The sequence below is a fragment of the Heptranchias perlo genome, chromosome 3, assembly GCF_035084215.1.
Source record: "Heptranchias perlo isolate sHepPer1 chromosome 3, sHepPer1.hap1, whole genome shotgun sequence".
Classification (NCBI taxonomy): Eukaryota; Metazoa; Chordata; class Chondrichthyes; order Hexanchiformes; family Hexanchidae; genus Heptranchias; species Heptranchias perlo.
In genome coordinates, this window is record NC_090327.1 from 16,220,888 (window position 1) to 16,236,719 (window position 15,832).

Genomic DNA, 15,832 nt, shown 5'->3' on the forward strand with positions numbered 1-15,832 from the left:
CGGGTATAGAAAAAGTTAACCCGGAATATTACTTTAAATTAAACTGCAGGAGCAGTACTAGAGGACATGGATTCAAACCAGTAAAAGGTAAATTTAGAACTGATATCAGAAAATTCTACTTCACACAAAGTGATCAACATGTGGAGCAAACTTCCATATGGAGCAGTGGAGGCATGAACTATGGATCATTTAAGAAACAATTGGATGCTACAAAGGAGGGACATTAGGATCTCTTTGGATGGATGAATTAAGATGGGCCAAAAGGACTTCCTCATCTATAATTATCTTGTGATCTTCTGAAAGGCAGCACCTCCAACAATGGAGCACAGCCTCAGTACTGCACTGTGTCAGCCTAGATTACGTTTTCAAGTCCTAGAGTTAGACATGAACTCAGAGGCAAGAGTGCTACCAACAAAGCCAAGTTGGCAGAGATGTTATGCAAAAGGTGGACAAGTTTGTTCGAGTATATTTAACCCAAACCGATCCAATAACCTGCTGCAATTGCAACCTAAAGTAATGTAGATAAAGGCTGCTCGTCATCATCCTCTTGCTAGTCTGTCCAATAATGGTGTAAGCTTCTTTCCATAACCATGTTGTGCAGCATTACTATTCCACCAATTCTCTCCAGGGTTTATGGTAAAGCAATGCTAGTGCAGCCCAAACACTGTAACTATTGTTGAAGCATGCCAAATGTCTGTTCAATGGTTTTCCTCCTGCTCAAACATGCTTCACTGTAGGCTTTTTTGATGCAGGGATGGGGAAGAGGGAAGATAACTGGGTTTCAGTGGTGTCACGAATTGTGATTTGAGTGGGTAACCTTTGACCTGTTGACACCCTGGAATAAATGGGGAACCCACGATATTCCCTCAAGATATATGAGCATTCATAGGCAACATGTTGCCTGGGGAAGTAGTAAATACATTATATCAGGCTAGTTGTCTCACCCCTAACCGCAAAGCAGTGACTGATTTTGTTGTCCAATGGATCTGAAGCTTTACTTTTGAGGCCTACTACAATGTATAGTTACAGCCTAATATATTAATACATTTATCTATATTAAAAAGCTTATCTTCATTTATTTCCTATGAAACCTTATTTGTTCTCGTCAAATTTGTCACTTTATCCCATTATAAATGCCTAGATCCACATTTATAATGGAAACTACCTATGTAAACTTGTCACGCTGTAATTACATCCTCACACCAGTGGCAGTGCTACGGTGCCTCAGTTTAGCATCTCCCTGATCCTCAGTCAATACTGCAGAGAAACCCTATGCTCCAAGCAACTCTATCTCTCTGCTTCCAAAATTGTTGCATATTTTGCTATTTAACTATTAATAAAAAATCAATTATATGAAAACAAGGACAGATCAATGACTTTAAAAACAAAGACCGATTACATCTGTACATTATAGTCCAATTATCCTCGACCTTGGACCTAAAGACAATGCTTGGTCTTGGCTCCCCATGTGCAACACCACTGGAGATCGACTAACATATAAATTTATTTTGTCGGCAGGTTACTATGGTCAACTACACAAAGAAAATTTGTTAATCCCATTAAATCAGGGGTGAAACATTAGATAGTATCATATCTAGATACTTACTTAATGAATACGAGTCAAATCCAAAGATTTCTCAAGCTATTTAAGAATCAGTTATTTTGAATTTAAAGGCTGCGAAGCCATTTTTAACAGTGATCCAATTAATAATGTCACATTTGTGCCAATATGAAAGATACACTTAAAACTTTTCCAAAATCTTGCATTATGACCAACACATCAGATTGTACTTTCAAAAGTGCACCAATTATAATCTAGTAATATCTTAATTTGATCTACAAATAACTATATATTTCCTTTATGTTTACCTGCAATTTTAAGTATATTCTGCTTAAAAGAATTCCTCTTGACAGCATAGTAGCCTGTCTGTCTGCAATCAGTGTGCAGACAGACAGGTAACACCTGTCTGTCTGCACACTGATTGCCTTGGCAACGGGCAGTTGAAAAAACTGTCTGTAATCACCAAGCATTGTTCTGTGAATTATAAATGCGATTTCATTTCGAGGATTTCATTTTCACATCGTTCACCTGAGGAAGGAGGTAGCCTCCGAAAGCTTGTGAATTTAAAATAAAATTGCTGGACTATAACTTGGTGTTGTAAAATTGTTTACAAGAAATATATGCTTAGTTTGTCAAATCTAAAATGCACATTATATATCTAAAGATCATCTACACATCAAGCAATCCACTGTTTTTTTTTTATTTGTTCATGGGATGTGGGCATCGCTGGCAAGGCCAGCATTTATTGCCCATCCTTAATTGCCCTTGAGAAGGTGGTGGTGAGCTGCCTTCTTGAACCACTGCAGTCTGTCTGGTGAAGGTTCTCCCACAGTGTTGTTAGGAAGGTAGTTACAGGATTTTGACCCAGCGACGATGAAGGAACGGCGATATATTTCCATGCTGGGATGGTGTGTGACTTGGAGGGAAACGTGCAGGTGGTGTTGTTCCCATGTGCCTGCTGCCCTTGTCCTTCTAGGTGGTAGGGGTCGTGGGTTTGGGAGGTGCTGTCGAAGAAGCCTTGGCGAGTTGCTGCAGTGCATCCTGTGGATGGTACACACTGCAGCCACGGTGCGCCGATGGTGAAGGGAGTGAATGTTTAGGGTGGTGGATGGGGTGCCAATCAAGCAGGCTGCTTTGTCCTGGATGGTGTCGAGCTTCTTGAGTGTTGTTGGAGCTGCACTCATCCAGGCAAGTGGAGAGTATTCAGTCACACTCCTGACTTATGCCTTGTAGATGGTGGAAATGCTTTGGGGAGTCAGGAGGTGAGTCACTCGCTGCAGAATACCCAGCCTCTGACCTGCTCTTGTAGCCACAGTATTTACATGGCTGGTCCAGTTAAGTTTCTGATCAATGGTGACCCCCAGGATGTTGATGGTGGGGGATTCGGCGATGGTAATGCCGTTGAATGTCAAGGGGAGGTGGTTAGACTCTCTCTTGTTGGAAATGGTCATTGTCTGGCGCGAATGTTACTTGCCACTCGTCAGCCCAAGCCTGGATTTTGTCCAGGTCTTGCTGCATGCGGGCATGGACTGCTTCATTATCTGAGGGGTTGCGAATGGAACTGAACACTGTGCAATCATCAGCGAACATCTCCATTTCTGACCTTATGATGGAGGGAAGGTCATTAATGAAGCAGCTGAAGATGGTTGGGCCTAGGACACTGCTCTGAGGAACTCCTGCAGCAATGTCCTGGGGTTGAGATGATTGTCCTCCAACAACCACTCCCATCTTCCTTTGTGCTAGGTATGACTCCAGCCACTAGAGAGTGTTCCCCCTGATTCCCATTGACTTCAATTTTCCTTGGGCTCTTTGGTGCCACACTCGGTCAAATGCTGCCTTGATGTCAAGGGCAGTCACTCTCACCTCACCTCTGGAATTCAGCTCTTTTGTCCATGTTTGGACCAAGGCTGTAATGAGGTCTGGAGCCGAGTGATACTGGCGGAACCCAAACCGAGTATCGGTGGGCAGGTTATTGGCGAGTAAGTGCCGCTTGATAGCACTGTCAACGACATCTTCCATCACTTTGCTGATGATTGAGAGGAGACTGATGAGGCGGTAATTGGCCGGATTGGATTTGTCCTGCTTTTTGTGGACAGACCATACCTGGGCAATTTTCCACATTGTCGGGTAGATGCCAGTGTTGTAGCTGTACTGGAACAGCTTGGCTAGGGGCTCGGCTTATTCTGGAGTACAAGTCTTCAGCACTACAGCCGGGATGTTATTGGGGCCCATAGCCTTTGCTGTATCCAGTGCACTCAGCCGTTTCTTGATATCACGTGGAGTGAATCGAATTGGCTGAAGACTGGCTTCTGTGATGGTGGGGATATCGGGAGGAGGCCGAGATGGATCATCCACTCGGCACTTCTGGCTGAAAATGGTTGCAAACGCTTCAGCCTTGTGTTTTGCACTCACGTGCTGGACTCCGCCATCATTGAAGATGGGAATGTTTACAGAGCCTCCTCCTCCCGTTAGTTGTTTCATTGTTCACCACCATTCACGACTGGATGTGGCAGGACTGCAGAGCTTTGATCTGATCCGTTGGTTGTGGAATCGCTTAGCTCTGTCTATAGCATGTTGCTTCAGCTGTTTAGCATGCATGTAGTCCTGAATTGTAGCTTCACCAGGTTGGCACCTCATTTTTAGGTACGCCTGGTGCTGCTCCTGGCATGTTCTTCTACACTCAACACACCAGGGTTGATCCCCTGGCTTGTTGGTAATGGTAGAATGAGGAATATGCCAGGCCATGTGGTTACAGATTGTGCTGGAATATAATTCTGCTGCTGCTGATGGCCCACAGCGCTTCCTGGATGCCCAGTTTTGAGCTGCTGGATCGGTTCTGAATCTATCCCACTTAGCACGGTGATCGTGCCACACAACACGTTGGATGGTGTCCTCAGTGCGAAGACAGGACTTCGTCTCCACGAGGACGGTGCAGTAGTCACTCCTACCAACAATGTCATGGACAGATGCATCTGCGACAGGTAGATTGGTGAGGACGAGGTCAAGTAAGTTTTTCCCTCATGTTGGTTTGCTCACCACCTGCCGCAGGCCGAATCTGGCAGCTATGTCCTTCAGGATTCGGCCAGCTCAGTCAGTAGTGGTGCTACTGAGCCACTCTTGGTGATGGACATTGAAGCCCCCCACCCAGAGTACATTCTGTGCCCTTGCTACCCTCAGTGCTTCCTCCAAGTGGTGTTCAACATGGAGGAGGACTGACTCATCAGCTGAGGGAGGACCGAAGGTGGTAATCAGCAGGAGGGTTCCTTGCCCATGTTTGACCTGATGCCATAAGATTTCATGGGGTCCAGAGTCAATGTTGAGGACTCCCAGGGATACTCCCTCCTGAATGTATATCACTGTACCACCACCTCTGGTGGGTCTGTCCTGCCGGTGAGACAGGACATACCCAGGGATGGTGATGGAAGAGTCTGGGACGTTGGCTGAAAGGTATGATTCTGTGAGTATGGCTATGTCAGGTTGTTGCTTGACTAGTCTGTGCGACAGCTCTCCCAATTTTGGCACAAGTCCCCAGATGTTAGTGAGGAGGACTTTGCAGGGTCGACTGGGCTTGGTTTGCCTTCGTCGTGTCCGGTGCCTAGTGATCTGAGGCCGGGTGGTCTGTCCAGTTTTATTCTTATTATGACTTTTTTTTAAGCGAGATTTTACAACTGAGCTAGGCCATTTCAGAGGGCAATTAAGAATCAACCACATTGCTGTGGGTCTGGAGTCACATATAGGCCAGATCAGGTAAGGACAGCAGGTTTCCTTCCCTAAAGGACATTAGTGAAGCAGATGGGTTTTATGACAATCTGGTAGTTTCATGGTCACCATTACTGATACTAGTATTTAATTCCAGATTTTTTATTTAATTAATTGAATTGAGTACTTTGAATATTGTGTCAACTGGATATCAGGACACAAAGAAAACATTAAGCCCTGAAAGGTGATAAGAAGAGGAGCCATGAAGCTGATCTTTACTATCCCATCACATACGTAACATATATCAATGGCATAGAAAAGATAAATCTAAAGACACTCATGGCATACCATAGTGCTGATCATAGAATCATACAATGATACTGTACAGAAGGAGGCCTTTCAGATCATGCCTGTTTCAGCTCTTTCAAAGATCTATCCAATTAGTCCCACTCCCACACCGTTTCCCCAGAGCCCTGCAAAATTTTCCCCCTTCAAGTATTTATCCAATTCCCATTTGAAAATTATTATTGAATCTGCATCCACCACCCTTTCAGGCAGTGCAGTACAGATAATAACTCACTGCATATAAAAAAATTCTCCTCCTCTCCTCTGTGATTCTTTTGCCAAATACCTTAAATCTGTGTCCTCTGGTTATCAACCCTCCGGCCACTGGAAATAGTTTCTATTTATTCACTCTATCAAAACCCTTCATGATTTTGAACAGCTATATCAAATCGTCCCTTAATTTTCTCTGCTCTAAAGGAGAACAATCCCAGCTTCTCCAGTCTCTCCACATGACTGAAGTCCCGCATCCCTGGTACCACGCTAATAAATCTCTTCTACTCCCTCTCTCAGGTGTCAATTTTATGTTAATTCAGGTCAGTAAGTTCTCATCAGTTAGAATGGACATCAGGGCAGGGATGTCAAAAAGGCTTGAGAGCATTTAAGGATACATTTGCATTACAACTACACCAGTCCTGTAGGTGCATCGAAGAGACAAATGGCAAGGGTAATGTTTGCGGCGGGGGGGGGGGGGGGGGGGAGAAGAGAAAAAAGGGTCGCAAGCTTTGTAGATGAACCAGGGGGTTGTCCTCATCTGTATTGATCTTATGAAACGCACAGAGGCCCGGAAACAACCGGCCAGGTCGCAAAGGTTCTCGGGAACTGTAGTGCGTCAGCCGGCGCCGAACAGCAACAGCCAATCGGGACAGGACTACAGCTCCCAGAATGCTCCACACGCGCGGGCGCCACAGGGCAGCGTCCGCGAGCGACTTCGGTTAAGGCGATGCGGCGGCGACCGTTTCCAGCCCAAAAGGGCAGAGATCGCCTAACGGGACAGGACAAGAGGAGGAGAGGAGATGAAAGGAAAGGATTCACCGCGGCCGTTTAATTTATTTTCCCCATTCACTTACCATTTCTCAGCGGTCGCTATGTGTTCCAGCCCTTCGTTTATCTTCTGCGCCATCCGCCTCTCCCTAAAATATACCTCACACTTTCTTTTTTCTTTAAAATGGCAAAGAAAAAACGGACACTAAAACCGACGTCTCCGTACGGGCAAGTTTTCTTTTTTTTTTGCTAAAATGACTGTCTGGCTGGTTTAAGTATACTATAAAATCCCTCGTCTTAACGACCGGCCATCCTCTCTCTCTCTCTCTCTGCACCCTCCCACTTCGCGATACTACCGAGTCTCGCACGGGTCTGGAGGCGCTGTGACGAGACGCATCGCTTAGAGTGCGCGTGCGCAGACCCGCCGCTCATGTGGTTCCCTCCAGGCACGCGTCCTGGGGTTTTGCAGCCAACAATCCAGCGCAGTGCCTCCCCACCCCCTGTACGCTGACATTTATAGTTTGCAGCAGTGCGGGTTTGTGGAGCACAGGTGGGCTTGGAATTAATTGTAATTTTTGGTGCCAGGCCTATTGCGCCAGTTTTTTTTTGAGCCCGATGGAAATTTTAGGGTTTTACATCAGACCCTCGCTCGGTTGGTAGCGCTCGCCCCTCCGAGTCGGAAGTCCCACTCCAGAGACCTGAGCACGAAATCTAGGCTGACCCTCCAGTGCAGTACCGAGGGAGCGCTGCACTGTCGGAGGTGCCGTCTTTCGGATGAGACGTTAAACCTCTCTGGTAGCTGTAGAAGATACCATGGCACTATTCGAAGACGAGCAGGGGCGTTCGCCCCGATGTCCTGGCCAATATTTATCCCTCAACCAAGATCACTAAAAACAAATTATCTGGCTGCTGTTACGTTGCTGTTTGCGGGACCTTGCTGTGCCCAAATTGGCTGCCACATTTCCTACATTACAACAGTGACTACACTTCAAAAAGTACTTCATTGGCTGTAAAGTGCTTTGGGACATCCTAAGTTTGTGAAAGGCGCTATATAAACGCAAGTCTTTTACGAGCGAATTTGATCAATCATTTCAGCAGCTTTCAAGTTACCTCCACCGAAATCCCATTTAATTCATTAACATAGCTCTACCTCCATGTAAAAGACTAGAGAATGCAAGTTTCCTGCATTTATGCCAGTTCTGAACAGGCTAAATTTATGTCCAAAACATTAGGTGCAGCAGGACCCACAGTCAGTGGCCCAGAAATTCCTGGATTCACGAATGCAGAAATTACACCGGTTCCTACCCCGATCTTACCAAAGGCTCATGTTTCCTGAAAATTGCTTTAGCATACAAATGTAAAAACGAGTAAAACAAGTGGAAATTTGTGGGAATAATCGGCCCTGAAGCAAGCGCAGTATATTGGCCATTCCCTTCTTTAAGTCCCTCTTTAGCTTATTGATGTTATGAAAATTAAAGTTTGAAGCCATCAGACCATCATTCATGCACATCAAGCGTTTAAGAAAATGTAATTGCGGAAACTTTTCCTTTTTTTAATGTAACAGATTCTGATGCCATAAAAAAGTATTCAAAGATAGTAGAAAATACAATGCAAGTAAGGCCCAATAAAACAAAAATAGCTAAAAACTGCTATAAAATACCAGAAATAGTGACTTGGATCCTGCGGCCCCTAAACTTTTACACCTGTCGGCTGCAAATGCAGGTACCTTGCGTTCTCTGGTCTTTTGTATGGGGGCAGAGTTATGTTAATGAGCCAACTGTGGTTTAGGTGGTCACAACTCGGGAGCAGGGCAAATGATCGAGGAAATTTGTGTGTAGCGATGTTTTGGTGTAAATCAGTTGCTCGTGATTTTCTTCAGAAAATACTTAGTTATGCTGAAACTTTCCTGGAATTATGGGCCACTATTACTGGTGTTTTAAGAACATAAGAAATAGGAACAGGAATAGGCCATATGGCCTCTCAAGCCTGCTGCGCCATTCAATAAGATCATGGCTGATCTTCTACCTCAACTCCACTTTCCATCCCTATCCCCATATCTCTTGATACCTTTAGTGTCCAAAAATCTATCAATCTCAGTTTTGAATATACTCAACAACTGAGCATCCACAGCCCTCTGGATAGACAATTCCAAAGATTCACAACCCTCTGAGTGGAGAAATTTTTTCTCATCTCTGTCCTAAGTGACCGACCCCTTATCCTGAGACTATGGCCCCTAGTTCTAGACTCTCCAACCAGGGGAAACAGCCTCACAGCATCTACCATGTCAAGCCCTCTAAGCATTTTATATGTTTCAATGAGATCACCTATCATTCGTCTAAACTCCAGAGAATATAGGCCCATTCTACTCAATCTCTCCTATTAGGACAACCCTCTCATCCCAAGAATCAATCTAGTGAACCTCCGTTGCCCGGCCTCTAAGGCAAGTATATCTTTCCTTAGGTAAGGAGACCAAAACTGCACACACTACTCCAGGAGTGGTCTCACCAAAGCCCTATACAATTGCAGCAAGACTTCCTTGCTCTTATATTCCAACTCCCTTGCAATAAAGGCTAACACACAATTTGCTTTCCTAATTGCTTGCTGCACCTGAATGTTAACTTTCTGTGATTCATGTACAAGGGCACCCAAATCCCTCTGAATACCAACATTTCAACATTTACTAGTCTCTCACCTTTTAAAAAATATTCTGCTTTTTCTATTCTTCCTACCAAAGTGGATAATTTCACATTTCCCCACATTATACTCCATCTGCCACCTTGCCCAATCACTTAACCTGTCTATATCCCTTTGCAGCCTCTTTGAGTCCACATCACAGCTTAGCTTCCAACCTAAATTTGTACCGTCAGCAAATTTGGATACATTACACTCAGCCCCCTCATCTAAGTCATTGAATGATGTGGGGCAGATGGAGCATGTTTCAGTGGGGGAGCATTTGGGTAACAGTCATCATAATATCATTAGGTTTAGAATAGTTATGGAAAAGGACGAGCAACAATCAAATGTGAAAAAGCTTAACGGGAGGAGGGCAAATTTCAGTGTTAAAAAGGGATCTTGCTCAGATGGATTGGAATCAAAAATTGGTAGGCAAAACAGTAGCTGAACAATGGGGGGCCTTCATGGAGGAATTGGTTCAGGTACAGACTAGACACATCCCTACAAGGTGGAAAGGAAGGGCATCCAAAGCTAGAGCTCCCTGGATGACTAAAGATATAGAGATTAAAATCAAACAGAAAATGAAGGCTGAGGATGAAAGTAAGGTTCATAATACAGTAGAGAACCAGGTTGAACACAGAAAGTGCAGAGGAGATCTAAAAACGGAAATAAGAGGGGCAAAGAGAGAGTATGAGAATAGATTAGCGGCTAACATAAAAAGGGAACCCAAAAGTCTTTTATAAACATATAAATAGTAAAAGGGTAGTCAAAGGAAGGGTGGGGCCGTCGTTTGGCCACAGCTGGAGTACTGTGTCCAATTCTGGGCACCGCACTTTAGGAAGGATGTGAAGGCCTTAGAGAGGGTACAGAAAAGATTTACTAGAATGGTTCCAGTGATGAGGGACTTCAGTTATGTGGAGAGACTGGAGAAGCTGGGGTTGTTCTCCTTAGAGCAGAGAAGGTTAAGAGGAGATTTAAAAGAAGTGTTCAAAATCATGACGGGTTTAGACAAAGTAAATAAAGAGAAATTGTTCCCATTGGCAGAAGGGTGGAGAACCTGTGGAAACAGATTTAAGGTGATTGGCAAAAGAACCAAAGGCAATACGAGGAAAAACTTTTTTACGCAGCGAGTAGGTATGATCTGGAATGCGCTGCCTGAAAGTGTGGTGGAAGCAGATTCAATCGTGGCTTTCAAAAAGGAATTGGATAAATACTTGAAGGGAAAAAAATTTGCAGGGCTACGGGGAAAGAGCAGGGGAATGGGACTAACTGGAGTGCTAAACAAAGAGCTGGAATGGGCTTGATGGGCCGAATGGCTTCCTTCTGTGCTGTAACCATTCTACGATTCTATGATTAGGAACAAAAAAGGAAATCTTGTGGAGGCAGAGAGTATTGCTGAGGCACTAGATGAGTACTTTGCATCCGTCCTCACCAAAGAAGAGGATGCTGCCATTGTAGCAGTAAAGGAGGAGCTAGTAGCGATATTGGATAGGATAAAAATAGATAAAGAGGAGGTACATAAAAGATTGGCAGTACTCAAAGTATAAAAGTCACCTGTCCAGATGGGATGCATCCTAGGTTAGTTGAGGGAAGTAAGGGTGGAAATTGTGGAGGCTCTGGCCACAGTCTTCCAATCCTTCTTAGATACGGGGATGGTGCTGGAGGAATGGAGGATTAAAAATGTTACACCCCTTTTCAAAAAAGGGGAGAGGGATAAACCCAGCAATTACAGGCCAGTCACCCTAATGTCGGTGGTGGGGAAACATTTAGAGACAATAATCCGGGACAAATAATTGGCACTTGGAAAAGTATGGGCTGATAAATGAAAGTCGGCACGGATTTTTAAAAAGTAAATCATGTTTGACTAACTTGATTGAGTTCTTTGATGAAGTAACAGAGAGGGTTGATGAGGGTAGTGTAGTTGATGTTGTATATATGGACTTTAAAAAGGCATTAGATGAAGTACCACGTAATAGACTTTTTAGCAAAATTAAAGCTCGTGGGATTAAAGGGACAGTGGCAGCGTGGATGCAAAATTGGTTAGGGGACAGAAAGCAGAGAGTAGTGGTGAACAGTTGTTTTTCAGACTGGAGGGATGTATACAGTGGTGTTCTCCAGAGGACCATTGCTCTGTTTGATATATATTAATGACCTGGACTTGGATATAATTTCAAAGTTTGAAGATGACACGAAACTCGGAAATGTAGTAAACAATGTGGAGGATAGTATCAGACTTCAGGAAGACATAGACTAGTGAAATGGGCAGACACATGGCAGATGAAATTTAATGCAGAGAAGTGTGAAGTGATGCATTTTGGTAGGAGGGATGAGGAGAGGCAATATAAACTAAATGGTACAATTTTAAAGGGGTTGCAGGAACAGAGAGAGACCTGGGGGTGCACATACACAAATCTTTGAAGGTGGCAGGACAAGTTGAGACAGCTGTTAAAAAAGGCACATGGGACTCTGGGCTTTATTAATAGAGACATAGGGGGTGATTTTAACTCCCAAGAACAGGTGGGTTGAGGGCATGTGGGAGTTGAAAATAGTTGTTTTTTGGGTTGTGACCACAGCCCGGCTTCACTTCCAGGTTTAACGTGGGTGCATAAAAGTACAGGGCTTCCCACTGGGAATGCAAAGTTCGAAAATTTTGCAGTTGCGACCCAAAAAACAACTATTTTCAACTCCCACCCGCCGCCAACCCACCCATTCTTGGGGGTTAAAATTACCCCCATAGAGTACAAAAGCAAGGAAGTTATGCTAAACCTTTAGAAAACAAGGGTTAGGCCTCAGCTGGAGTATTGTGTTCAATTCTGGGCACCACACTTTAGAAAGGATGTCAAGGCCTTAGAGAGGGTGCAGAAGAGATTTATTAGAATGGTGCCAGGGATGAGAGCCTTTAGTTATGTAGAGAGACTGGAGAAGCTGGGGTTGTTCCCCTGAGAGCAGAGCAGGTTAAGGGGAGATTTGATAGAGGTGTTCAAAATCATGAATGGTTTTGACAGAGTAAATAAGGAGAAACTGTTTCCAGTGGCAGAATGGTCGGTAACCCAAGGACACAGATTTAAGGTGATCGGCAAAAGAGCCAGCAGTGACATGAGGAAACATTATTTTATGCAGTGAGTTGTAATGATCTGGAATGCACTACCTGAAAGCGTTGTGGAAGCAGATTCAATAGTAACTTTCAAAAGGGAATTAGATAAATAGTTGAAGGGAAAAAATTTACAGGGATTTGGGGAAAGGGGAATGTGACTAATTGGATATCTTTTTCAAAGAGCCAGCACTGGCACGATGGGCCAAATGGCCTCCTCCTGTGCTGTACCTACTATGATACCGTGATATAGATTGTAAACAGCTGAAGCCTGATCCTTGCGACACCCCACTAGTTACAACCTGTCAACCCGTAAATGACCCGTTTATCCCTACTCTCTGTTTTCTATATTAACGAATCCTCAATCCATGCGAATATATTACCCCCAATCCCATGAGCCCTAATCTTGTGTAACAACCTTTTATGTGGCATCTTATCGAATGCCTTTTGAAAATCCAAATATACCACATCCACTGGTTCCCCCTTATCGACCCTGCTGGTTACACCCTCAGAGAAACATTGGCATCTACCCGACAATGTGGAAAATTGCCCAGGTATGTCCTGTCCACAAAAAGCAGAACAAATCCAATCTGGCCGATGACCACCCCATCAGTCTACTCAATCATCAGCAAAGTGATGGAAGGTGTCGTCAACAGTACTATCAAGCAGCACTTACTCACCAATAACCTGCTCACCGATGCTCAGTTTGGTTTCCGCCAGGACCACTCGGCTCCAGACCTCATTACAGCCTTGATCCAATCATGGACAAAAGAGCTGAATTCGAGAGGTGAGGTGAGAGTGACTGCTCTTGACTTCAAGGCAGCATTTGACCAAGTGTGGTAGCAAGGAGCCCTTGTAAAATTGAAGTCAATGGGAATCAGGGGGAAAGCTCTCCAGTGGTTTGAGTCGTACCCAACACAAAACAAGATAGTAGTGGTTGTTGGAGGCCAATCATCTCAGCCCCAGGACATTGCTGCAGGAGGTCCTCAGGGCAATGTCCTAGGCCCAACCATCTTCAGCTGCTTCATCAATGACCTTCCCTCCATCATAAGGTCAGATGTGGGGATGTTCGCTGACGATTGCACTATGTTCAGTTCCATTCGCAACCCCTCAGATAATGAAGCAGTCCGTGCCCGCATGCAGCAAGACCTGGACAACATCCAGGCTTGGGCTGATAAGTGGCAAGTAACATTCGCGCCAGACAAGTGCCAGGCAATGACCATCTCCAACAAGAGAGAGTCTAACCACCTGTCCTTGACATTCAACGGCATTACCATTGCCGAATACCCCACCATCAACATCCTGGGGGTCACCATTGACCAGAAACTTAACTGGACCAGCCACATAAATACTGTGGCTACAAGAGCAGGTCAGGGGCTGGGTATTCTGTGGCGAGTGACTCATCCTCTTGACTCCCCAAAGCCTTTCCACCATCTACAAGGCACAAGTCAGGAGTGTGATAGAATACTCTCCACTTGCCTGGATGAATGCAGCTCCAACAACACTCAAGAAGCTCGACACCGACACCATCCGGGACAAAGCAGCCTGCTTGATTGGCTCCCTATCCACCACCCTAAACATTCACTCCCTTCACCACTGGCACACCATGGCTGCAGTATGTACCATCCACAGGATGCACTGCAGCAACTCACCAAGGCTTCTTCGACAGCACCTCCCAAACCAGCAACCTCTACCACCTAGAAAGACAAGGGCAGCAAGCACATGGGAACAACACCACCTGCACGTTCCCCTCCAAGTCACACACCATCCTGACTTGGAAATATATCACCGTTCCTTCATCGTCGCTGGGTCAAAATCCTGGAACTCCCTACCTAACAGCACTGTGGGAGAACCTTCACCACACAGACTGCAGCGGTTCAAGAAGGTGGCTCACCACCACCTTCTCAAGGGCAATTAGGGATGGGCAATAAATGTTGGCCTTGCTAGCAACACCCACATCCAATGAACGAATAAAAAAAAACTCTAATAGATTTGTCAAACGTGATTTCCTTTTCATAAAACTGTGTTGACTCTGCCTAATCATATTATGATTTTCTAAGTGTCCTGTTACCACATCCTTAATAATAGATTCTAGCATTTCCCCAACAACTGATGCCAGGCTAACTGGCCTATAGTTCCCTGTTTTCTCTCTCCCTCCTTTCTTGATTAGAGGGGTTACATTTGCTACCTTCCAATCCGCTGTGACTGTTCTAGAATTTAGGGAATTCTGGAAGATCAAAACCAATGCATCCACTGATTCTACATCCTGATTTGCTGAACTAAGATCCTTTCTTACTACTGTCTTTATCTCATCTTTTATTATCAGGGCTACCCCTCCCCTTCATTTCCATTTTGCCTTTCTTTTCTAAAAGTTAAGTACCCTAGAATATTTAGTTCCCAACCTTGGTCACATTGCAACCACGCCTCTGTAATGGTTACTAGTTCAAACCCATTTACCTCTATTTTTGCCATTAATTCATCTATCTTGTTATGAATGCTTCATGCATTCAGATATAGCGCCTTTAATTTTAACTTATTACTATTTTTCCCTGATTTGACCTCAGTCACTAATGCCCTATTATCTATTTTTAAACTCTCTGTCCCTTCCTGACCCACTCTGCTTGTTTTTACCCAAATCGCTACTCAGCCTTGACTTTTCTCTTTAGACTTATAAATTTACCCTTACCTCAACTCTCCCACCCCCCCCCCCCCCATTAGTTTAAAGCCCTATCTACTGCCCTAGTTATTCAAGATGTGGAGATGCCGGTGATGGACTGGGGTTAACAATTGTAAACAATTTTACAACACCAAGTTATAGTCCAACGATTTTATTTTTAATCCCACAAGCTTTCGGGGGCTTTCCCCTTCCTCAGGCGGTGTGGAAGTGACAATTTCGAATCCTTCGCATTTTAAGATCACATAACAAAGCCTGGTGATTACTGCCCGTTGCCAAGGCAATCACAGTGAGCAGACAGAAAGGTGTCATCTAAAAGGCCACTGAATATACAACCCCCCAAAAAAAAAGGAAAAAAAAAGAAAAAAAAAAGAAAAAAAAAGAGAGAGAGACAGAACGAAGACATTGACTGTCTCTCTCTTTTTTTTTTCTTTTTTTTCTTTTTTTTTCCTTTTTTTTTCTTTTTTTTTCCTTTTTTTTTGGGGGGGTTGTATATTCAGTGGCCTTTTAGATGACACCTTTCTGTCTGCTCACTGTGATTGCCTTGGCAACGGGCAGTAATCACCAGGCTTTGTTATGTGATCTTAAAATGCGAAGGATTCGAAATTGTCACTTCCACACCGCCTGAGGAAGGGGAAAGCCCCCGAAAGCTTGTGGGATTAAAAATAAAATCGTTGGACTATAACTTGGTGTTGTAAAATTGTTTACACTAGTTATTCAATTCACCAGGTCACTGGTCCCAGCCCGGTTTAAGTTGAGCCCGTCCCAACAGAACAGCTCCCTCTTTCCCCAGTACTGGTGCCAGTGC

The 15,832-nt window shown here is 44.4% G+C and overlaps 1 protein-coding gene across 1 annotated transcript in view; it reads right to left on the reverse strand.

Moving 5' to 3' along the window:
- The window catches only part of napgb (N-ethylmaleimide-sensitive factor attachment protein, gamma b), a 39,735-nt gene extending 32,785 nt beyond the window's left edge, over positions 1-6,950 (reverse strand). Inside the window, exon 1 of the mRNA XM_067978324.1 lies at positions 6,673-6,950. Within this exon, the coding sequence (XP_067834425.1) occupies positions 6,673-6,725 (53 nt within the window). The 5' untranslated portion in view covers positions 6,726-6,950. The remainder of the gene's footprint in view (positions 1-6,672) is intronic.
- Positions 6,951-15,832: the final 8,882 nt, after the last annotated feature.